Source organism: Mastigoproctus giganteus, chromosome 1 (genome assembly GCF_048544385.1).
Source record: "Mastigoproctus giganteus isolate SK-2022 chromosome 1, ASM4854438v1, whole genome shotgun sequence".
Lineage (NCBI taxonomy): Eukaryota > Metazoa > Arthropoda > Arachnida > Uropygi > Thelyphonidae > Mastigoproctus > Mastigoproctus giganteus.
The window spans coordinates 42,366,075-42,387,125 of NC_143575.1; the positions used below are offsets into that span (position 1 = coordinate 42,366,075).

The 21,051-nt window shown below is 36.4% G+C and overlaps 1 protein-coding gene across 1 annotated transcript in view; it reads left to right on the top strand.

Moving 5' to 3' along the window:
* HERC2 (E3 ubiquitin-protein ligase HERC2) overlaps positions 1–21,051 on the top strand; it is a 971,627-nt gene that overhangs the window by 210,640 nt on the left and 739,936 nt on the right. Inside the window, exons 21-22 of the mRNA XM_090372402.1 lie at positions 9,687–9,842; positions 12,490–12,675. Coding sequence (XP_090228528.1) covers positions 9,687–9,842; positions 12,490–12,675 — 342 coding nt within the window. The remainder of the gene's footprint in view (positions 1–9,686; positions 9,843–12,489; positions 12,676–21,051) is intronic.

Below are 21,051 nucleotides of genomic sequence, written 5' to 3' on the forward strand. Positions count from 1 at the left end.
CATGTGTACAGTGCTAGCAGTATCCAATCCTTGTGGGTTGGAGTCTAAATCCTGCACTCAGCAGTTCTCCAGGGAGCCAGCAATCCCGCACCAGAATGGTGCCAGCTGATCCTACCCTATAACGGGTTTGCAGCAGTATCCTGCACCAGAACGGTGCCAGCAGTGTTCCTACCCTTAAAGGGTTAGCAAGTTGTTAGGGCAGAGTCCTCTAGCAGAGAAAGAGCTAACCCACACCTGTCTGATTCACAGGCCTTGAGGAGCATAATCCAACATTATTCTCATTTCAGCAATCTTGGCTTGCCTCAGTGCGAAGATTTCCTGTGCATACACGGTTAGTGCCTTTTACGTGTTTTCATCAAGCAGCAGCGAGGACTCCTGATTATGTGGATTCCTTTGAATTGCGGTAAAGAATTTGCGTCTACTGTTGTCATAGGCAGGGCACTCATACACGAGATGCCCCAAGACTTCTCACAGTGGCACCACAGATCTCTTTCAATCCCCATAGCTGTAAGTTTTTGATGGAAGGGGCCTTGTCCAGTGGCGATAAATGTCATGTGCAAACCAGGCAAGAAGCAGGGAGGGGACTCTGGGTGAGTATGGTTTATGGTTGGGAGGAATCGTCTAGTGATGTCTCCTTTTTGCGTGGTTTCCAGCTCTGTTGCCATATCACTTGTAGGTGTTGGCTGGTTCTCCTCTTCTCCATCTTTGGGTCATATGCAAGATCCAGCTGGAGATTTAGTATTTCGGCTGGAATTCCTTTCCTAAGGTGGTAGAATAGGCCTCACCTGACTACTTCTAGGTAGTTGGTAGTTTTGACATCCTGTTAGGACTTGCAAGACAGGGGTGCTAACAGTGCGGCATGCCCTGCAAATTGATAGCAGCATGAACTTTTGAATTGTATCCAGCTTCCGTTTGTTTCTTGCTAGCGTAGTTTGTCTGAACCAGGTGGAGGTATCGTAGGAAACTATCGGGACATAGACAGCTTTGTATATGATGGTCAGAGCTTTGTGCGTCAGGCCTCAGTCAGCCTTACTCACCCTCCTGATCATGGTGGCGTACTTCCAGATTTTGGTGGCTAGATATTTCAGGTGGTTATGGAAAGTAAGACCCGAGTCAATGTAAATACCTAAGTAGTATTTAACCTCTGTGTGCAGTTGGAAGGGAGTGAAGTTTAATTTCATTGTAGGTGGTCTTCTAATTTGTAGTCTGCCTTTGAGGAGAATGGATTTTGTGTTTTCTCCCAAGATGGTAAGGTTGTGCAAGGCTGCCCAGTTCTGAAGCTTCATAAGCACTCCATTTGCAGTTGTTTCCAAGGGCTCCTTGGTGTCCACACATACCAGCAGGATAAGGTCATCCTCGAAAGCTAAAAGGCTCAACCCCCCTCCCCCAAGGTCCAAGCCCAGGAATTCGTCCAGGACAATAGACCAGAGGAACGGGCTAAGCACAAACCCTGCGGGCTGCACACTAACCATTGCCTTATACAATTGGACAATCACCTCCTTGTCCTTGCTGCCAAAATAACTCTATATCTTTAACAGAAACCGTGAGCTGTCCTAGATAATGGGGTTCGGCATTATCTTGAGTGTGGTATCAACCAAATGGTATGTTATTCTGGATTTATTGTTATCAAAGTGCAGTACCTTGCATTTATCAATGTTAAACCTTAGTTGCCACTTCTAACCAATCTACCTAATTTCTCGAAGTCTTGTTGCAGTAGCATACCTTGGTTCCTGTTATTAACACCCTGTCTGCCTTTATGTCATCAGCAAACTTCAGTATTAAACTTGATATATCTTCATTAATGTCATTAATAAATATTGAAAACAGAACGAGGCTAGCACTGAACCCTGAGGGGCTTTATTAATAACATTAATCCATAATTGCTCTCTGACTCCTTCCACTGAACCATTTTTTCATTCATAGCAGTAACCAGCACTTAATGCTGCACTGCTCCAATTTGTACAGAAGTGTTTTATGTAGAACAGTATGAAAAGCTTTACTGAAATCCAAGTATATGTTGTCAAAATTATTTTTTGCATCCAGTTCCTTTGTGGCTCCATTTAGTAGCTGACCAGATTTGTCAGAGAGGTTGTCATCTTAACAAATTTACTGATTGCTTTATCACTGCATTTCTTTCAAGATCACTTTACATTACTTCTTTAACCATTTGAGTCCATTATTTTCCTGAAACAGAAGTCAAGTTTACAGATCTTTAATTGCTCACTTTTCCTTTTGTGAATAGAATTGACATTTGCATATCTATAATCTGTAGGGACCCTCCCATGAATCTGAAGATGCACTCATAATTATTTATATAGGTTTGCTTACCTCCTCTCTGTGTATTTCAATATAATTTGGTGGATTCTGTCAATCCAGGTGCCTGGTTTAGTTTTTTGCTACAACAATTTTTCTTCCACTTTACCCTCAGTTATTGCAAAATCATTTACGTTTCAGTTAGAATGATGTATATACTTCTTATATCTCCACCCTAATAACTTCTTCATGTGTGAATACAGATGTAAAATATATATTTAGTTTATCAGCAACTTGAACAGGGTCATCAATAGTTATGCCATTCATATTTAGTGGACCAGTGTGGTTTTCCCCTTTCCTTCTACTTTTCTTCTCATTCTTAGCAAAGTCTTCTCATAATCTACTTTAGGTTGACTGATCCCCTTAATGACTTAATTGTAGACTAGTTTTATACCTACTGAAGCTTCTATGTCCACTGAAAATTTGAGTGGAGATACTGGAATTGAGTGGAGATTCTGAGATACTGAAAGTATCTCAGAAAGTTTTAGTAAACAAACCAAAAAAAAAAAAAAAAAGAGGGGTTTCAAATGCATTAGATGCAAAAAAATTGGTTGCATTACAGAATTATATCAGATGTTCAAAATGTCCTTCACTAGCATGCATACTTGAATCATCAATCAAAAATCTTGCATGGGATAATTTATAATTATCCCATGCAATTTTATTCTCTGGCACCAGTGTTATCAGTTCAGGTGACATCTATTTAAGTCTAAACCTTGAACAATATATCTTAGTTGGTATGAAAAGCTTAGTAGCTTTTAAAGTTACTTCCTTGAACACTTCCCATGTAGACCTTGCAATTTTTGATAACAACAGTTGATCCTAATGAAAAGAATTTAAAAACTTTTTGACTATTGTACTCACCTTTGAAAAAGAACCTTCTCTTTACACCTTTCTCTCTACATTTGATAGTAGTTACATCTTGAAATAAATCCCACATCAGTACACTATGATCACTTCAAAAATCTAGTGGTTCTCTGAAGATTCTTAATACCCAAAGAGTCATTGCTGATTCAAATTTATATACTGTGGTCCTCACTATAGTGAACAAGAAAATACGCATATCTGTTTTTACTCTTAGTGTCCCTAAGACAATTCACATGCTTGCTGCACAAGGACCCCCCCACTCCCACGACAGGCCTTGTAGTCCTCATATCTTGCTTTCTAGGTTGCTGCTGCATGTCTCGATTGAAACACTGCAAGAATAAGTTTTGCCTCTGCTTGTGGCTGCTGTTAAATTATTAGATAAGTTTATGTTATCTTCAAGTGAAAAGGGAATTAGTTTTGCACATGTGCATATTACTTTGTCAAAAATTATGTAACTGCAATATCTTTTATTTTTCATTTCAAGGGTATTGTTGATAATAAGAGCAAGTCAAAGTGGAGGAAACTTTTTGATTGTATGTCACATTATCTAGTATGACTGCTGCCTCATTTATTAATTACTGATGTATCAATTTTTAACTTTCTTTTGGTTTTCTTGTGATAACTTTACACTTTGGAAAAAATGCTGACTTGTATAGTAGATCTGGAAAGATTGCTGATTTGTATAGTAGATCTTGTACAAATGTCCCTGTTTTACTTATTTAAGGTTTGATTAAAGTCTGAGGTGCTTTCCAACAGGACTAGCCTATTTTATTTTCTTAAGTCACTTTTATTTGCAGACGTGATGGTTAAACATGAGACACCCCCCCCCCCACACCTCCCTGCTTGCTAGGTGTGCATGTCTAAATTTGAGAATTTAACCATTTTCTTTCTCTACCCTCCCAAAACTGTGACATCCTGTATGTAGTGATGTTCTGGTAATCTGGAAGCACAGTGAAGGGGAATTAGACATGTCTCACACACATGTGTCTCACCATCACCCTGAGTGCGCATTCAGAAAGAAAACTGGATAATCAATTAAAAAAAAACAGTTGGCAAACCATAAGATGGAAACTTGTTCAGAAGGCCTTTATGCCAAACACGATTGAAAGCCTTTGAGATGTTAAGAGCAACTGCTTGTGTTTCGCCAAACTTTTCCATTAAATTTGGCCATAAATGGATAACATAAGCCAGAATATCATAAGTGGATCGACACTGATGGAATCCATACTGGCGATCGTTGATCAGACAGAAGGATTCAAGGTAGTTTAAGAGTTGGCGTTTAATTGATTTCTCCATTACTTTAGAAATTATAGAAGTAATTGCAATGGGATGATAATTGGATGGGAGGGATTTGTCACCCTTTTTTAGGAACTGGCTGGTTATGAGCAAATTTCCAAGCAGAAGGAACAACACCATTGGAATAAGAAAGTGAAAAAAGCAGCAAAGGACAGGAGTAAGTTCAAGAACACAGGTTTTGAGAACAAGTGGAGAAATACCATCAGGACCTGGGACTTTATTAGCATCAAGATTCGTCAAAACCCTTCTAACATCCTTTTGATGGAAGACCACAGGAGGCATTGAATAGAGCGTGTTGAGAATGGTGGGAGGTTTTTACCAAGATCATTAATGCATGAGTTGGAAGAGAAATGGGATGCTAGCAGGTCAGCTTTATCCTTAACTGAAGTGACAATAGAACCAACTGGTTTTCACAGAGGTGGGAGCAGAGATAGGCAAAAGTTGTGGCCAATAGCTTTGGCAAGAGACCAGAATGCTTCGCTACCATTAGGGCAAGAAACAAGTTTTCTACTCTTAGCTGTTCAAAATCTAGTATGGACTGACTAATAACTGCTTTACAATTGTTGCGATCTTTGATGTAGGCAGAAAATGAAACTGAAGAATTGGAAACAAGTCAATTACAATATGCAACATTCTTCTTTTGAACAGCCTTAGCACATTTATTGTAAAACCAAGTTTTGCATAAAGGATGAGATTTTAGTGGAGTATGGAATAAAGGATTCCATTCCTACAAGAATAATTTCACTGACACGATCTGAGCAAACATTGACATCAGAATTTTTGAAACAGTAATCCGACCAAGGAAAAGAAGAAAAGGATTCTCACAGGTCATCGCATTTTGCATTCTTGTAATGCCAAACAACACGAGGTTGGGAATAGCCATGAGATAAAGGCTCCATTGGAGAAGAGACAATCACCAAGTTGTGATCTGAGGTGCCTAAAGGACCACTCACTTCGACTGTACTTAAAAGGATTGTTTGTGAGAAAAAGATCAAGCGTGTTGGCTAGGAGTGTCCGGTATTCTTGTAGGTAAATGAACAATCTGTGCAAGGTCATTAGTAATTGCAAAAGCCTCAGCATCTTGTGAACATTAAAATCACCAAGAAAAATTACCTCACTGTTAGGCAAGTTGGACTAGAGAAAGGCAAGCTGCAAAGAGAGGAAGTCAAAGATCTTCAAGTGATTAGTGGAGTTGGGAGAAAGGTAGAGACAACAGATGAATTTGACAGAATGAGGTAGAGAGATTTTAAGCCAGAGAAGGTTGAAAAGAGGAGATTCCAAATTATCAAGTCTCTGACAGGGAATATCATAACGGGTATATATGAACAAGTGTACCTTTGGGACGAAAGGAATTATACAGCGAATAATTTGGGCAACTGAGATGAGCAGTGGTTGAATCAACAGGTAACTGAGATTCTATTAGAAAAAGTACATGGGGTTTGGCAAACTGCATGTGGAAATGGACGTCATTGAGATTAGAACTGAGACCACATATATTTGTGAAATGGACTAGGAAGTGTTTGGGAGGTTTAGATCTTTTTGTAGATAAGCTTACTCTATTAGTTTAACAATTCATGGTGTATTCAATAGTAAGAAAAAGTGGGTGGCACATGCTGTATGAAGTAATGAAATTTTTGAATGGCGTTCACATGGTAAGAATATACCCCGATCCTTGTAATAACATGGCTTCAACAATGCCCCATGCACACACAAACACGCGCACGCAGACACACACACACACACACACTACTTGGATTCCCTCCAGTCACTATATGGCAGAGTAGAGCTAGCAAGATTATACACTAGCTGATCTGGAAGCCTCCTAGAGAGTTACCAATAGGTTCAGTCCAGTGTACTAACTTGCGGCCGGCCTGTGAACACCATTTTAGAGCTGTACTCTCGAAATGTAAGGAAGTTTGGATCTCGCCATGATGTCCATCATAACCTCAAAAGACATTAGTCATACTGCATGATGGAAGAGATGGGGAAGGTTTGACCAGAACTTATCTCTGGAGATTCCAACACTTTAAGCCTCCAATAAGCAAAGTGGTGGTATTGCACTGGTTGATGAGAGTCATCTACCACCTAGTATTGCCTGGTAACACAGAGGGGTGGCATTCCTCCATGTAAGGTGGGTGCCACACTTTGACCACTGGTTCACTCCTGGGTGGTCACCCACATTGTGCTTGCACACGGGGGGTTATACCCAGGATTTCTAATATTTTCACCATCGTGAAGGTGCAGAGGATTTGGCTGTCACAGATCGACCAGATTTCACCGAAATTGGGTCCATTTGACTTGAGTTGAGTGTCACCCGAATATCATTTCAATCAGCATTTTAGACTTCCAGGCAGCAAGTACAGCTTGTCTGGCATATCTGAGAGAATGTCTGCGACAACCTTAAGGACGTCAAGATAATGCATGGGAAAGGTGATTGTATATTTCATGTCTGACCCAACAGGTGGGCTCGGTCAATTCTGCCTGAACCCACCTATTTCTTTCATATTCTGTATACTTTTTACTTTCCTACTACCCTATATTTTTATCTCTCATGAGCCATTAGTTTACCCAACACAATATAGAGATGCTATCTTCTTGCTTTACCAAAAACTTCTTTTGCTTGTTGTTTGTTTGTTTGTTATTTGGTTTTTAGGAGCATTAGCAACTAAGGCCATATTGCGGGAATATGCGATGGTCATTCCCTGACCTTTCGGCATCCTCCGTATTTGGTGGTGAAGGGCTCGAACTCTGGTCTAATCAAGAAGCGTGTACTATGCACCTCTGCTCCTTCCCACCTGACTACGGAGGTGCCTAACTTCTTTTGCCTCCGCAAAGTTTAGCACCTAGTAAATGCTATTTAATTTCTTTTCTATCCTTGGCAGTGCTTTTTCATATATTTAATTTGACTCTTCAACACACATTTTTGTAATTTACTGTCTCCAACTTTTGAAACACTGGGTCACTATGGTATATACAGCTTATATATGCATTCGCATAGCTTCAGGGTTCTTTTGGCTTCATACTTTGTTGGATTCAGGAAGTTTCTTTTGACTACTTCTTCGGATTTTGAGTTACTTTTGCACTGCTTTATGTTTCACTGTCTGTCTCTTTCTATTTGATATTAACGTTTCCTTTTTTGCTTTCTGCCTCTGTTGGGTCAGCCATGAATTATACAGTCACCTTTCTCATGCATTATCTTGATCTTTAGGCCTAATCTCTTTAATCACCAACTTCAAATTTCCATACCTCCACCACTGCACCCTGAGCATATATTTCATGTCAGAAACTGAGGCCTGCTTATTGTTTTCTGTCTTGTGATTTCAGTGGATGACCTCTAAAGATGAAGTTGAAATTGAATTTTACAGCAATAAGTACTTTCTTATTATTTTTCGTATTTTTTCATATTTTCCATAGTTCCAATCACCATTTGTAGTTTATATGCATCCCAGATTTTCTCATTTAACCATTATATATTCCTTATGGTCATTGAGTCCTTTCTGCAAAAAAATGCAGAAATCTAGGGCTACCTGTATATATATATACACAAGTAGCGCTCAATTTATGTCGAGGTTAGGTTCCTGGGGGGGGGACAGGCACAAATGGAACCCTTTATATAACGGAGTCAATTGGAAATCACAGGGTTAGGTTCCGGGCACCAAAAATTTTACCTACCACTTTGCATCGATTGGTTTATTTTATTAGCATTCTTCATAGTTGTAGTAATAGTCGATGGAGGGTTCATAGTCCTACACACAATTAGGGCAGCTTTCATCAGATTCTGTCCTCCAAATATTGCACTAGGATTCAATTAACTACTTTTACCAGACATGGCGTGTCTTTATTCTATTAAATTAAAAACTTTATAACATGATTTATTAATAGAATGATTAATAAAAAAATGATAGTTTAATAAATTATCAACATGTGTAAATAGCATAAACAACAACCGACTGAATGCTTCACTGCATGGACCTTTACCACCTGCATCCACGAGTGGCTACTTTGAGGGCAGGAATCTTTCTCGTCTCTGATACGAATGCACTAATTGCTGATTGGCTCAGATTGTCCTAAATCATGCAACAGTACAAGATACATAGCACAGTACGATGCCGATAAATTTTGTCTTGACGATTTTAAATTTTCAATTTATAAAAAAAATTGCAAAAAAAAAAAAAAAAATTGCAAAAATAAAAAAATAAAAATAAAAATGGCGTTGTGGTTAGTGATCAGCACTATTGCGAATGGGTGCAAAACGAGGGCTACCTGTATATATATATATATATATATATATATATTTGCATAATGGCTTAAAAAATTAGAATATAATAACATGAAATAAAAAAATAAATAAATAGATATTAAGCTATCATTAGAGGCAGCAAAATGCACATCCTCCACATGATGCTCAGTACATAACAAATAATTCATATAAAAATAAAAATAAATTAATATATAAGCCAGTAGCATGGCAAAACTGTAGAGCGAAAATTAACATAAAAATAAAATCAATGGTGGGGAGGGAGTAAAGGTAACAAGACAGAAACTGTAGCCGAAAGCCCCCGAATTTTCAGTTAAATTAATAGATCGATTTTAAATTTAAAATAACGCCCATTACATAATAATTTAGCGGCACCCCCTCTGTAAGGTACCAATTCCGAGAGACGTGAAATGTTACCAAAAGGGACTAAAACGAACTACTAAAAGAAAACAAATTAACAAAATAATAGACTGACCATTATACCCCATATCAGTGGAGGACCCCGAGGCCAATAATGCAGCGATTCCATGACCATTATTGGCCTCGTGGTACTTCGATATGGGCATAATGGTCAGTCTATTATTTTAATTTGTTTTCTTTTAGTAGTTCGTTTTAGTCCTTTTGGTGATATTTCGCGTCTCTCAGAACTGGTACCTTAAAAGGGGGTGCCGCTAAATTATTATGTAATTGGCGTTATTTTAAATTTAAAATGGATTTATTAATTGGATTTAACTGAACTCTAAATTATTTGGGGACTTTTGGCTACAGTTTCTGTCTTGTTACATTTACTTTCCCCCTCCCTGTTGATTTAATTTTTATGTTAATTTTTGATCTACAGTTTTGCCATGCTACTGGCTTATGTATTAATTTATTTTTGTTTTTATATGGATTATTTGTTATATATATATATATATATATATATATGTATGTATGTATTTGTTTGTCATTTCAGATACAGAAAGAGCAGGAGCAGCTTCTGTGTTAAGAAAGTACATAATTTTGCTCACTCTGTATGTTGCTGATATTTTATCTGTATCAGCAACATTGGCTTCTCTTAGTCCCCATCATTTTTCCATGGCTGCTTCTGTATTGGAAGGAGATTTATCAGGTATTTTTTAAATGCTTATGTTCATGTGTAGTTTTATTTTATTTTTGTTAATAATTTGTTCATAATATTGTTACATGATTTCTCTCTCTCTCTCTTGTAGAGACTTTTCTCTTTTTGATCTTTATCACTGAAATGTAGCATGCACTACTAGGAGATAGGGCATTGAATGTGTAACAAGTTCTTTATATTTATTGGAATATGGCAGAGACAATTTTTTTACTTACAAATGGTTTGTGTCATAGCAATTATATACATTTCATGTATAAGCTTTTGCAGCAGCAACAACAAAATTTGAGTCTTCAGCACCTATCTATGAGAAAATACTTTATAATCTTTCTCCATAGTTGAGATTTGAATTATATTATGATACTGTGTTACAATAATGGCAGTTTCATTTACTTAGTTGACTAAATTAATGAAGTCATACTACTATGACTTCATTAATATGATATCACCACCTTGAAAATAATACCATATATATTCCTGGTAATGGCACTGTAGGGACAACTTGTGTAATTTATATTCTTATTATATTCTATAATATATTATTATATAATATAATATAATAGAATATAATATAAATTGATATAATATAAATATTATATTTATATTCTTATATTCATTATTGATTAAGGCCGCCACAGCCAAGTGGTCAGAGCAGGATTGCAGTAGCACACGTTCCTTGAGTAGACGGGGGTTCAAGCCCCTGACTGCTAAATACGGTCAATCTGCCAACCTGCACTGGACCAGCATGGCAGATTATGGTCCATTTCCTTCAACATGAATTGTTGAGGAGGGTTTCGTTGAGGAGGCTTTCATCTCGCAGTGGGTTGTTAATGGCTGCAGTTTACCTTTTTTTTTTATTCATTATTGATTCACTATCTCTGTTCTGCCAAGGGCAGGTCTATGCATACACTCAACAACTACTCCATATCTCCCCATATCTACCATCTCAATTCAGTATTTCAATTTCAGACCAAATGATGACAACTTATTCTGTATCAGCCAAAAAAAAAAAACCCCATCACCACCCTGAGCCGTTCAGTTTGTCCTTTTCCTGCAAAGTAACAATCTAATTTTGTTTTGAACTTTGTCAGATTCTTTATCTTGACTACCTTGGAGGCAAACTTATTCCAGTGATTAGCAGCATGTGGGAAGAGGTAAATTTAAGAGATCTACTCTCTTGCTTCCCGAAATTTTATATTTGTGTATCTTTGCCCTTGTTTCACCTGCCAATTTGAAAATACCTTCCTCATTCATTCTGATTATTCCTTTTAAGGGCCAACAGTCCTTTTCTTCCAAGATGTTCCTTTTAGGGACAACTCTTAGCATATCCAACCAGTCTAGTTGCCCTTCTTTTGACCCTATTGAGTGAGTCCTGTGTGCTTTTTTTGAGGTGAGGCCTCCTGACCTGAATACAATAACCCAAATGAGGTCTGATTGTTTTATTGTTTTATAAAGAGGGATAATAACATTCTCCTTCCAAAGGTTCTGTTGATCATTGACAGTACACCATCAGCCCTCCTGGCCACCTACGTACACTGTAAGGAAATTTCATGTATGCTTATATCCTAACCTTTAAATCTTTTTCATTCTTAAGCACTTTTAATTTCATGTCACCTAGTTTGTATGCCACTCCTAGATTTCTTTTTTCCATATTTAGCAGGATTAAATTAAACTTAATTTTTCATATTTCTCATCATATGTGTAACCAGTCTATCATTCTGAAAACAACATAGCCGGGTCCCAATTGTTAACCATCCTACCACTTTAAAATGATCAGCAAACTTTGGTATCGTTCCCTATATACCCTCACTAGTATTATTGAGAAAAATCAGAAACGAGGGACACTGACAATGAACTGACAGGGTCCCTTGTCAATGACAAGGGACCCCTGATATAGTAAAGCTAACAATACACACACACACACACACACACACACACACACACACACACACACACACACACACACACACACACACACACACACACACACACACACACACAGTGAAATGTCAATATAACAAAGTTACGTGGGTAACCAAAAATATCAGAACACTAGTTACATAATACAAAATAATTACTTCTTAAAAAAAAGTAAATTTTTTGAGCTCTGTTTCAACAAGGATTTTTCTGTAAATTCCTGAACAAATTCCCTCCCCCACCTTATTGTTTGCAAGCAGCAGACCTCCCGTACAAGTTTGTCAGCCAGTTGGAAAGCCTTATCTTAAGTGAAATGCTACATGACCAATAGACATACAACGAAGCTACTAATTAGTTGTCTGGTACTTAATCATACATGTATACAGTTGTCTGGATAGACATTTCACCAAGTAGAGTTCAGAAAGTGGGTGCCATATTTTTTAAGGATTTTCATTTTATAATTTTGTTATAATGGTTATTTTTAAATAGTAGGATGAATTTTTATTGTGCTAAACTGATATATTTGCTACAATGATATCCATTAAACTGAAACATTTTTGCATTGTAAATTGATAGAGGTGAAAAATAATTTTGTTTTACTGAATATTATGTTATTCTGATGTTTGTTACCCTAACATTTTACCTGTATACATACATTACTGAAAACATGTTATAAATAATGAATGTTAAACTTTATAAAGTAAACTATATAATTCTCTTTTAGGTGTATTATTGCCTGAATTACTAATATGCTTAGTCATGTTGGAGCTTCTAGCACCAAATGTAATGCAAGAATCAGGAGCTGTTCATTTACTTACTCCACTCTTAGACTCCTTAGATAATTTCAGTAGATTAGCTCCAGGAATGGAAAAAGAAGATGCAGAAGACTTAGCCTGGCCAGGTATTTTAGGTAAGTGTGGTGAAATGTTGGATGTGTGACGCCAATAAATCAACTGTACTGTATTTTAAATACAAAGATTAAAGTTTATAATTTGATCACTAAGTAAGTAAGATATTGTCTTTAAATATTATGTGAAGTTAGATCTTAGGATTTTATACCACACTTTGTCTTTCCTTTTGTGCCTTTTATATAAATGTTTATGTGAAGATGGATGGTACAATTGTCATATGGTCTTTAGATCAAAGTGACAAATCTATGTTTTATCTACAGTGATAAACGATTAAAAAAGAAAAACTTTTCAGTGTTTTCTTGGAATGATATGGTTGCTGAATTTGCATTCATTCCATCTTGCAACATGTGTCATTTGCCTTTACAGAAATGGGTATAAGATAAAATTTAATCATAGTTTAAGTATACTCATCTTTTAACCCTTTGTAGTCTGATGTTGTGATAGCTGCCATAACATAAAATTCCACTTTCCATCCAATGTCATTGGAGACTGCAACTTTTATTGTTGCTGATTGTAAAATTTGCTTTCTAGCACTGCTAGTAATTATTGTACTGCTGTCCATTTATACTTTAATATGAACAGTCTGAAACACTAAATGAATATTTACATTTAGTTCTTAACAGCAGGTGCCAGTTGTTTTTCTTCATTTTAGCGATCACAGAATCCACTTTTAGGATCACAGCGATCCATTACACATACTGGCAGGGATGCTCTTGTTACTCTGTGTTAGAAGTAAATATTTAGTAATGGTGTTGATATCTTGTAAAAGACTTTCTGATGAAGAACTTGAGGAATTGTTACAACCTTCCATTTAAGAATTAATATAACTTTGTCGTGATGATAGTGTTATTTTCTATCCAAACAATACAGTTGGACCTCTATATAACGAAATCGATTGTTTGCTTGAAAAAATTTGTTAAACAAATTTCATTATAAAGAAATATGACCTTTTCAACAGTGACAAATACTATAATGCAACATTCAGAAATATAGTAAAAGATGGGAAATAAATAAGAAACAATTGGGAATGAATAAGTTTTCTAAAATTTTAAAACAATTAATTTATCAAGATATACATACAAATTTATCAAGATATACAATTTGTATTAAGTCATGAATATTTACATGATGTGCGCAATATACTAGTATACTTTATGAATAATTTCGTAAAATATTTGGTTATTTTTTGTTGTACATTGGATTTTCCTGTACACTGTTCATACAAATTCATAAACACTGCATTTGTTTAAATGCTCAGATATATTTTCTGGCACGTTTTCTTCACACTGAAGGCCTCGATGCAAAGTTTCAAGTGCTGTCTACATTTCTTGTTTGGAAGGTTTAATATTGTCCTCATTTTCATCCAACTCATCGTCGATGTTGTGACTAGTTCTTTGAATACTCTCTAAAATGTTGGAGTCACTCAGATATTCAGTTACTATGACATCATTGTCAGCTCCTAAAAATTTGTCAAGAACAATTTCTCCACTGTATCAAACCTCTCACTTGGAGTTCTTCTCAAAATTGCTCAATATCTTGTAGTTCATACCTTTAATCGCTGTTAATTGGCATTTTAGCAAAACCTGGAAACAATTCTTAATCGGTGTTTCCACCCCATCTTGACCCCTCACTTTTGGCAACTCTGATGTGCACATCCAGAAATCTATAGATTTCACTTGACATCCCAGAATATTTGTTGTAGTTGTAGTCTAATGACTTTACTCCTTTGAAACATTGGGGTTGTTTACTTTTGCCTGTTACCAAAAGCTTCAGTTTTTCATTACTAGCCATATTTGCACCACCCAAAACTAATTTCCTCCTTACTATTTTTACCACCTAAACATTTATCACCTTTAAAAGTCAGTGTTCTTGTTTGGCAAACATTTTAAAAAAATAGACCTGTTTCATCAATGATGAATATGTCTTTGGGCTCATGGTACCCCATAATTTTTTTCAAAACTGTTTCCAATGGATACAGTCTTTGATTATAACTCCACTTTCACCAGAAATAACTTTTTCGAGTAAGCTGTGGCCCTTTTTAAATTTGTCCAACCAACCAGTACTGGCTTGGAATGTTTTATGTCCCAGAAAAGATGTGTACTTCTTAGCCTTTTCTTTTATTAATGGGTCCTGATATTGGCATGTTTCAGTTTTGAATCAACTTCACTCACTTAAAAACAGTTTCATCTACATCTTCATACAGGCATAATTTCACACGTTTCTGACAGGTCCTTGTTTTTCACAGTGGTCCACACACCATATACTGGCAGGGAAACTAAATTTTAAGGCAATTTCTTTGTTTCTTTCTTTTTTTTTTTTTTTTTTTTTTAACACCGTGATCTACACTTTTAAGCACTTCCATTTTTTCCACTATACTCACAGATTTCCTCTTAGACATTGTAAGGTTACTTGCACAGCAACCAAAACAAAATTGATTTAGGGATCACTTGTACCTGCTATGTAACGAGAGACAGGTGAAATGTAGTGAAAGTATGGATGACTAATTTCTGCGAAATAACAGATGAATTTCCAGAATAAAGGAAAATTATTCTCTCGTAATTCTCTAATGAATTAAGAGCTGTTTTCTCAAAGAAAACAGCTCTTAATTCATGCTTTCTACCGCATCAGCTTTATTGCCTAAAGGCCAGAGGTGCAAACAATGCATACTCAGGTCTCTCGAAACCAGTTCATTATATGGAAATTTTCTTTGTTATATGGAAACTATTTTCAATGTAATGACCAAGGGGAAATCAAAAAAATTTGCTATATGGAAGTTTATTAAAGAGAGGTCATACTTTAAGTATACTCATCCTTTAACCCTTTGTAGTCTGATGTTGCAATAGCTGCCATAACCTAAAATTCCACTTTCCATCTGATGTCATTGGAGGCTTCAACTTTTAGTGTTGCTGATTGTAAAATTTGTTTTCTTGCACTGCTGGTAATTATTGTACTGCTGCCCATTTATACTTTAATATGAACATTCTGAAATACTAAATGAATATTTACATTTAATTCTTAACAGCAGATGCCAGTTGTTTTTCTTCATTTTAGCGATCACAGAATATCTTGTTACTCTGTGTTAGAAGTGAAGTATTTAGTAATGGCGTTGATATCTTGTAAAGGACTTTCTGATGAAGAAATTGAGGAATTGTTACAACTTTCCATTTTAGAATTAATTTACCTTTGTTAGATAGTGACGATAGTGTTATTTTATATGCAAACAATATATCTGGTAGTAGTGAATAAGAAGTTGACGAGAGCCTGTCAGTCAAAGGAGGTGTGGGAAATTGGAGATTAAGCAAGGTAAGTGACGTTTCCTTCAAATATTTTCCCTTTACTGTTTCAAACTATGGATTTTTGTCATGTATTCAGGGAAATCGTGTATTCCAAAACCCGAACTTAATATTTTCAGGTGTTTTTAACACATTGTTTATTTGAAGAAATTTTGAAAGAAACAAATTACTATGCCAAGAAAATTCTTTCAAATTAGGTAGTTACTGATTGTTCCATATGGTGCAACTTGAGCTGAAGAGCGAACAGATAGAATTCCAGTTTTCAAGAATCTATTTAGCAGGAAGAGATTTTTGCAGGTAATTTGGACAGCACACGTCTGCCCACCAACAAAAGAGCAAGCAAAAGGAATTCAAAGTAGGGAGTCTAAATTAAAAAGTATTATTGATTATCTAGATGAAATATTCCACGAATATTTTGTTCCAGGTAGAAATGTAGAAATATTGCATTAGATGAAAGTACTGTTAGTTCCAAGGATAGGATTTCATTGAAATGCTATAACTAAGTTCAGTGAAATGGGAACTTCATATATTTGTTTTAGTTAACTCAGAAACAGGTTATATGTCAGCTATTGTGCTATATTCTGGAAAACTTACTACTGACAACTTGATAAGACTAGACTTGACTCTCACCGTACTGATCATGCTTCATCTTATCTGAAAACTGCTTCATGATGTTGTGGGTAGTGAATTTCATTTGTTCACCAATTTTATGCTAACGTTCAACTATCAGAAGAACTTGATGAACTAAATATACACCTAATTGGCACTGTTATGGCAAATAGGAAAGGATTACCACCAGAGATGAAGACCACAAAGAAAATTGAAAAAACATAATTATGTTCAAAAAGAGGATAAAGTTATTCATCATGGAAAGACAAAAGAGCTGTACTTATACTTTCTGCATTCTATAATACCAAAACTGAAGTGACAATTGTAAACTGTGTTAGATGTCTGATGGCACCAGGGGTTCCCCCCCATCTTCGCATTGTGTACTCTGTTTATGTAGCACAGAACTCTGTGAAGGCCAGAGATTTAAAAAGTGTGGGGAGTGGAAGGATGTGTAGTGTTGTGTACCATTGTTCTTCTGACCCATCGTTACTGCACTTGGCCCCAGGGAGGCAGGTCAGGTACCCAGTAGATTTTTTGTACTCTGGTAGGCCCTGCCACCTAGTTTCCCAAGATTTCAGTGGCAAGGGCCTATGTGGAAAAAAAAAAGTGGGGGGGGGGGGGGTTAACGTTAGAATATGAAAGGCCAAGAGAGGTTTATGTAAGTGCGGTTTAAATTTGGACATTATTAATTGATAAATTGTGTGGGGTGTACATTGCAAGTTAAACAGAGTAGGGGGGAGACTGAAGGCTGGGGGGGAGACAGAAGTATGGGGATGATAGAGAAGGCAACCCCAGAAAGTCAGCGAGGCAAGCCCATGCCCCACCAGGTGGAAGAAGGAGGTGGCAAGGGGGAGGAGACGGGAACCGTTCCTCCCCCTGGCTGGAGAGGAGAGTAAAAGAAAACCAGGCTAGAGTGCTCGGTTTGATTGCCAATGTGGCTTGTGGCAGAGAAGCTGCTGGTGTCTCCAATGTCTGGGTTTGGAGTCTTGCGTATATCTCGGTTGATCTTGCTTGCCTGCAGATTTAGTTGCAGATATCAGCCCGGTGAATTTCAGTTCAATTGAGTTTCGATGAGGTTGGCAGTTGATGCTACTGGAGAGGAGTGCCCAGTATCTTTCTCAGGTTATTGGACTTGGTAGTTTAATAGGCTCCTTAATTTCTTTGTCTGTTGAAGACATCCTGTGCAAAAGTGGTGAAGTATTTATGATTGTCATGAATATGAATTAGTATATGGTCTTGGTCCTTTGGCAAATTGGTAATCTTTGTGATCAGAATAGATCTCAAGTCTTCATAGTCAGGACAGTCATACATTATATGGTGCCAAGATTCGTCAGTGTCACAGTGACAGCATGGATCATCTGTGATGCCCAGAGAGGAGAAAATTTCAAATTTGAAAACCAGTTTGTCATTTGTGAATACAAAAATTTGAATGATGGGGAGAGAGAGAGCTGACCATTACTGTGCAAATTATTTGTTCACTCAAAAGTTAATGAAATGGTGGAGAAAGTTGTTTTACTGGTTTTTAGAAGCCTCAATTGTGAACAATGTCATTTTTGAGGAAGGTGGCAGATCTGTCTCAAAAGAACCTTCTTCATAAGTACAGTTTCAAAAGAAGTTGCTCGTTTAGCTACTTCTTTTGGAATAAGAAGAATGTTCTGAAATAAGAACATTCTTTGTATAAAAAAGGCTATAGAGTCCTGATGCAGAAGACAGATTGAATGGCCATCGTAATTTTGTGATGAAAGATGAGAATACAAAAAAGATGAAAGACTGCAGTATATAGTGGAAAAAGTGTTAGAGGTGGGAGAAAAGAAACAGTCTAGTATTGTACATGTTTCCAAAGCCTAGGATTGTAGGATTTTGAAAGTTTCAAGAAATACCACATGCTAAAATCATATAAAGCAATTAACATTTAAAATGTCTAAAGAGTTCATAAAATGTTTTAACAAAATATTTTAAATAACAAAGTTTGTAAAATGTTTTTTAATGTAATTCAAATAACAAAGTTTATAAAAATGTTTTTTCATGAGTTAACTCCTTTTTTTTGAGTTAGCTCATGCAAACCCAAAAAGAAATAATTTTTGACATCACATTCAGTAATCATTTTGTTTAGAGTTTTCATTTTGTCCATCTCTAAAATTTTGGATTTTAGAGATGGCCTGCGTGGGGAAGACAGCAGAAATAATAATTTTAGACAGCAAAGGGTTAAGGACGGTAAGGTAGGGCTGTCAAGGATATCTTTCACAGGAAAGTGTATGCTGTTCCCCTTTTTTTGATGGCATAGAAAGTCATCATTCTGTACTGCTTGATATTCTATAACCAAACAGTGACTGGTGGTTATTATTTTGAGGTGCTGGGTTATCGCGTGAGGAATGTTATTCAGAAAAAAAGACCAGAGATGTTGATTAAGCGGGGAATTTCTGCTTTAGTGTAATGCCTGATTGTATGTGGAGCATGAGAGGCTTAATAATTATTGGAGCTGCATCGCTAGAACATTCATCCTAAAGCCCATCTTGCTTTGTGTGATTTTTTTGGTGTTCAAACCATAAAACATGAGCAGTGGGCACAAATATTTGGTACCAATATTGAAGTGGCGGGGGGAAAAAAGCTACAACAATTACAACATTGAAGAGCACATCAAAAACAGCCTATTGCACATGGTTGAAAAGTGGCTAGAACATTCCATAAAATGTATTTCAGACAAATGCTGTGGATCCCTTGTAACTGAAATAAAAATATTCTTTGTTATGTGGCAATATCATTGCCAAAATCACTATCACTGGTTCCTTTGTAATGGAATGTAAGGGGATGATAACTTTCCTGTCATTGCCATTCCAAATTACAAAGGAATCAGTATATCGTCTTCCCCAATAAGATAGTGGTTTTGCCATCTGTAACTTGTTTAAAGAGGGCTGTGTTCAAATCCTGTATTCCAAAACCTTTTTAAGACTTGATTAATTCTTGAAGGCCTCTTCAGTCAAAACAATCAGAATTAATGACAAAAAGAAGCTTGATTTGATCATTTATAAAAAGAAAGAACTGTGCTACACTAAGCTCATTTACCACCAGATTTTGCATCTTGCTGCTAAATTGCATATAATACCCTTATTGGGGTCTTCTGTCATATGGAAATGTTGAGTGGCTGAATTGCTCAACTTAGTGGCAGAAGTAGTTATTAAATTATATAATTTCATAGTTACAATTTAAACTAATTCTAGTTAATATTATAAACTCAATTCTTAAATCAAAATCTTTAGAATGGTATGTGTTATAGAATAGAATAGAATATAATCTTTAATTGCAGCAATGATAGACATACAATTAGTCCCGTCACGGCATGGTGGTGCCAGGGGTTAACAAAACATATTTACAAAAGAGATACACATGAGAAAAAAAGATAAATCAGATTATTAACCAAGCACAGTTTTACATTTTCAGTTCGACGAGGATACCCTTCCTGTATTTTTTATTATTGACCACTTCTTGGAGGTCCCCGTCGATGGCTTGCAGTGAGGGCAGCATTTGCTTTGGCAGGAATCTGTCGGTTAGTACTAGCCGGTTACGGTTTGCTAGCAGCTCTGCTGAAGACCGGAGATAAGGGGGATTATGTTTTTGTAGATGCAAAACTTGAGGGCAGGATCAGTTGTCATATTCAAGAATGGTTTGATAATTTGTATGGGGGTGTGGGGAATGTTTACTCTTAAAATAACACAGTGACTGCTGAATAAACAAAGTTGCTAATTTCCTTTCATTTCTATTAACCACAAACATGTAAAATTGCACACTATGTTTTCGCTGTATACCCAAGAGGTAGGAAATATTTCTGTTTCAATTTATTTTAAATGAATAATATTAGAACAGTTCAAATGTTTAGGTGGCTGTCTTTTATAGTGCAGTGTCACAGTGCCAGAATCATCTTGACAAATTTTTCTTTAGCATTCTATTACCATTATTTTGTATTGCCCATTAGTGATTAGTCCTTGCATCTAACACAGTGGCTGCAACTGCTGTTTATTCTTTGCATGCAGAAAAGGCCTAGTCTGATTCCTATCAGGTTGAGGGGAAGAGTTATGGACTCTCCCCCCCCCCCCAATTGTGGCAGGTTAGTTGGTGTTGCGTGAGGGACATGGATCTTCGAAAAACTCAGGTTTTACATTGTGTCAAACTGGTAGACTGATCATTGAATACCTGCAATTTGCAGATATGATATACTGATATCAGTATATCATGATATCAGATATGATATCAGTATATCAATTTGGAGATATGATATACTGATACCTAACAGCCTTAATTGCCTCAGGATTTATTCTAGCCAGCCAGGTTCGACAGTAGTTCCCTGCGATAACATAAATATCAGTTTTTTTTTTTATGTTTTTGCCTCTATTTAAGGCAGGCAAAAACATACCATAAACGTTTGTGGTTTTTTAATTACGGCAGAATAAGATGAATTTTAATAATTGTATCTCTGCT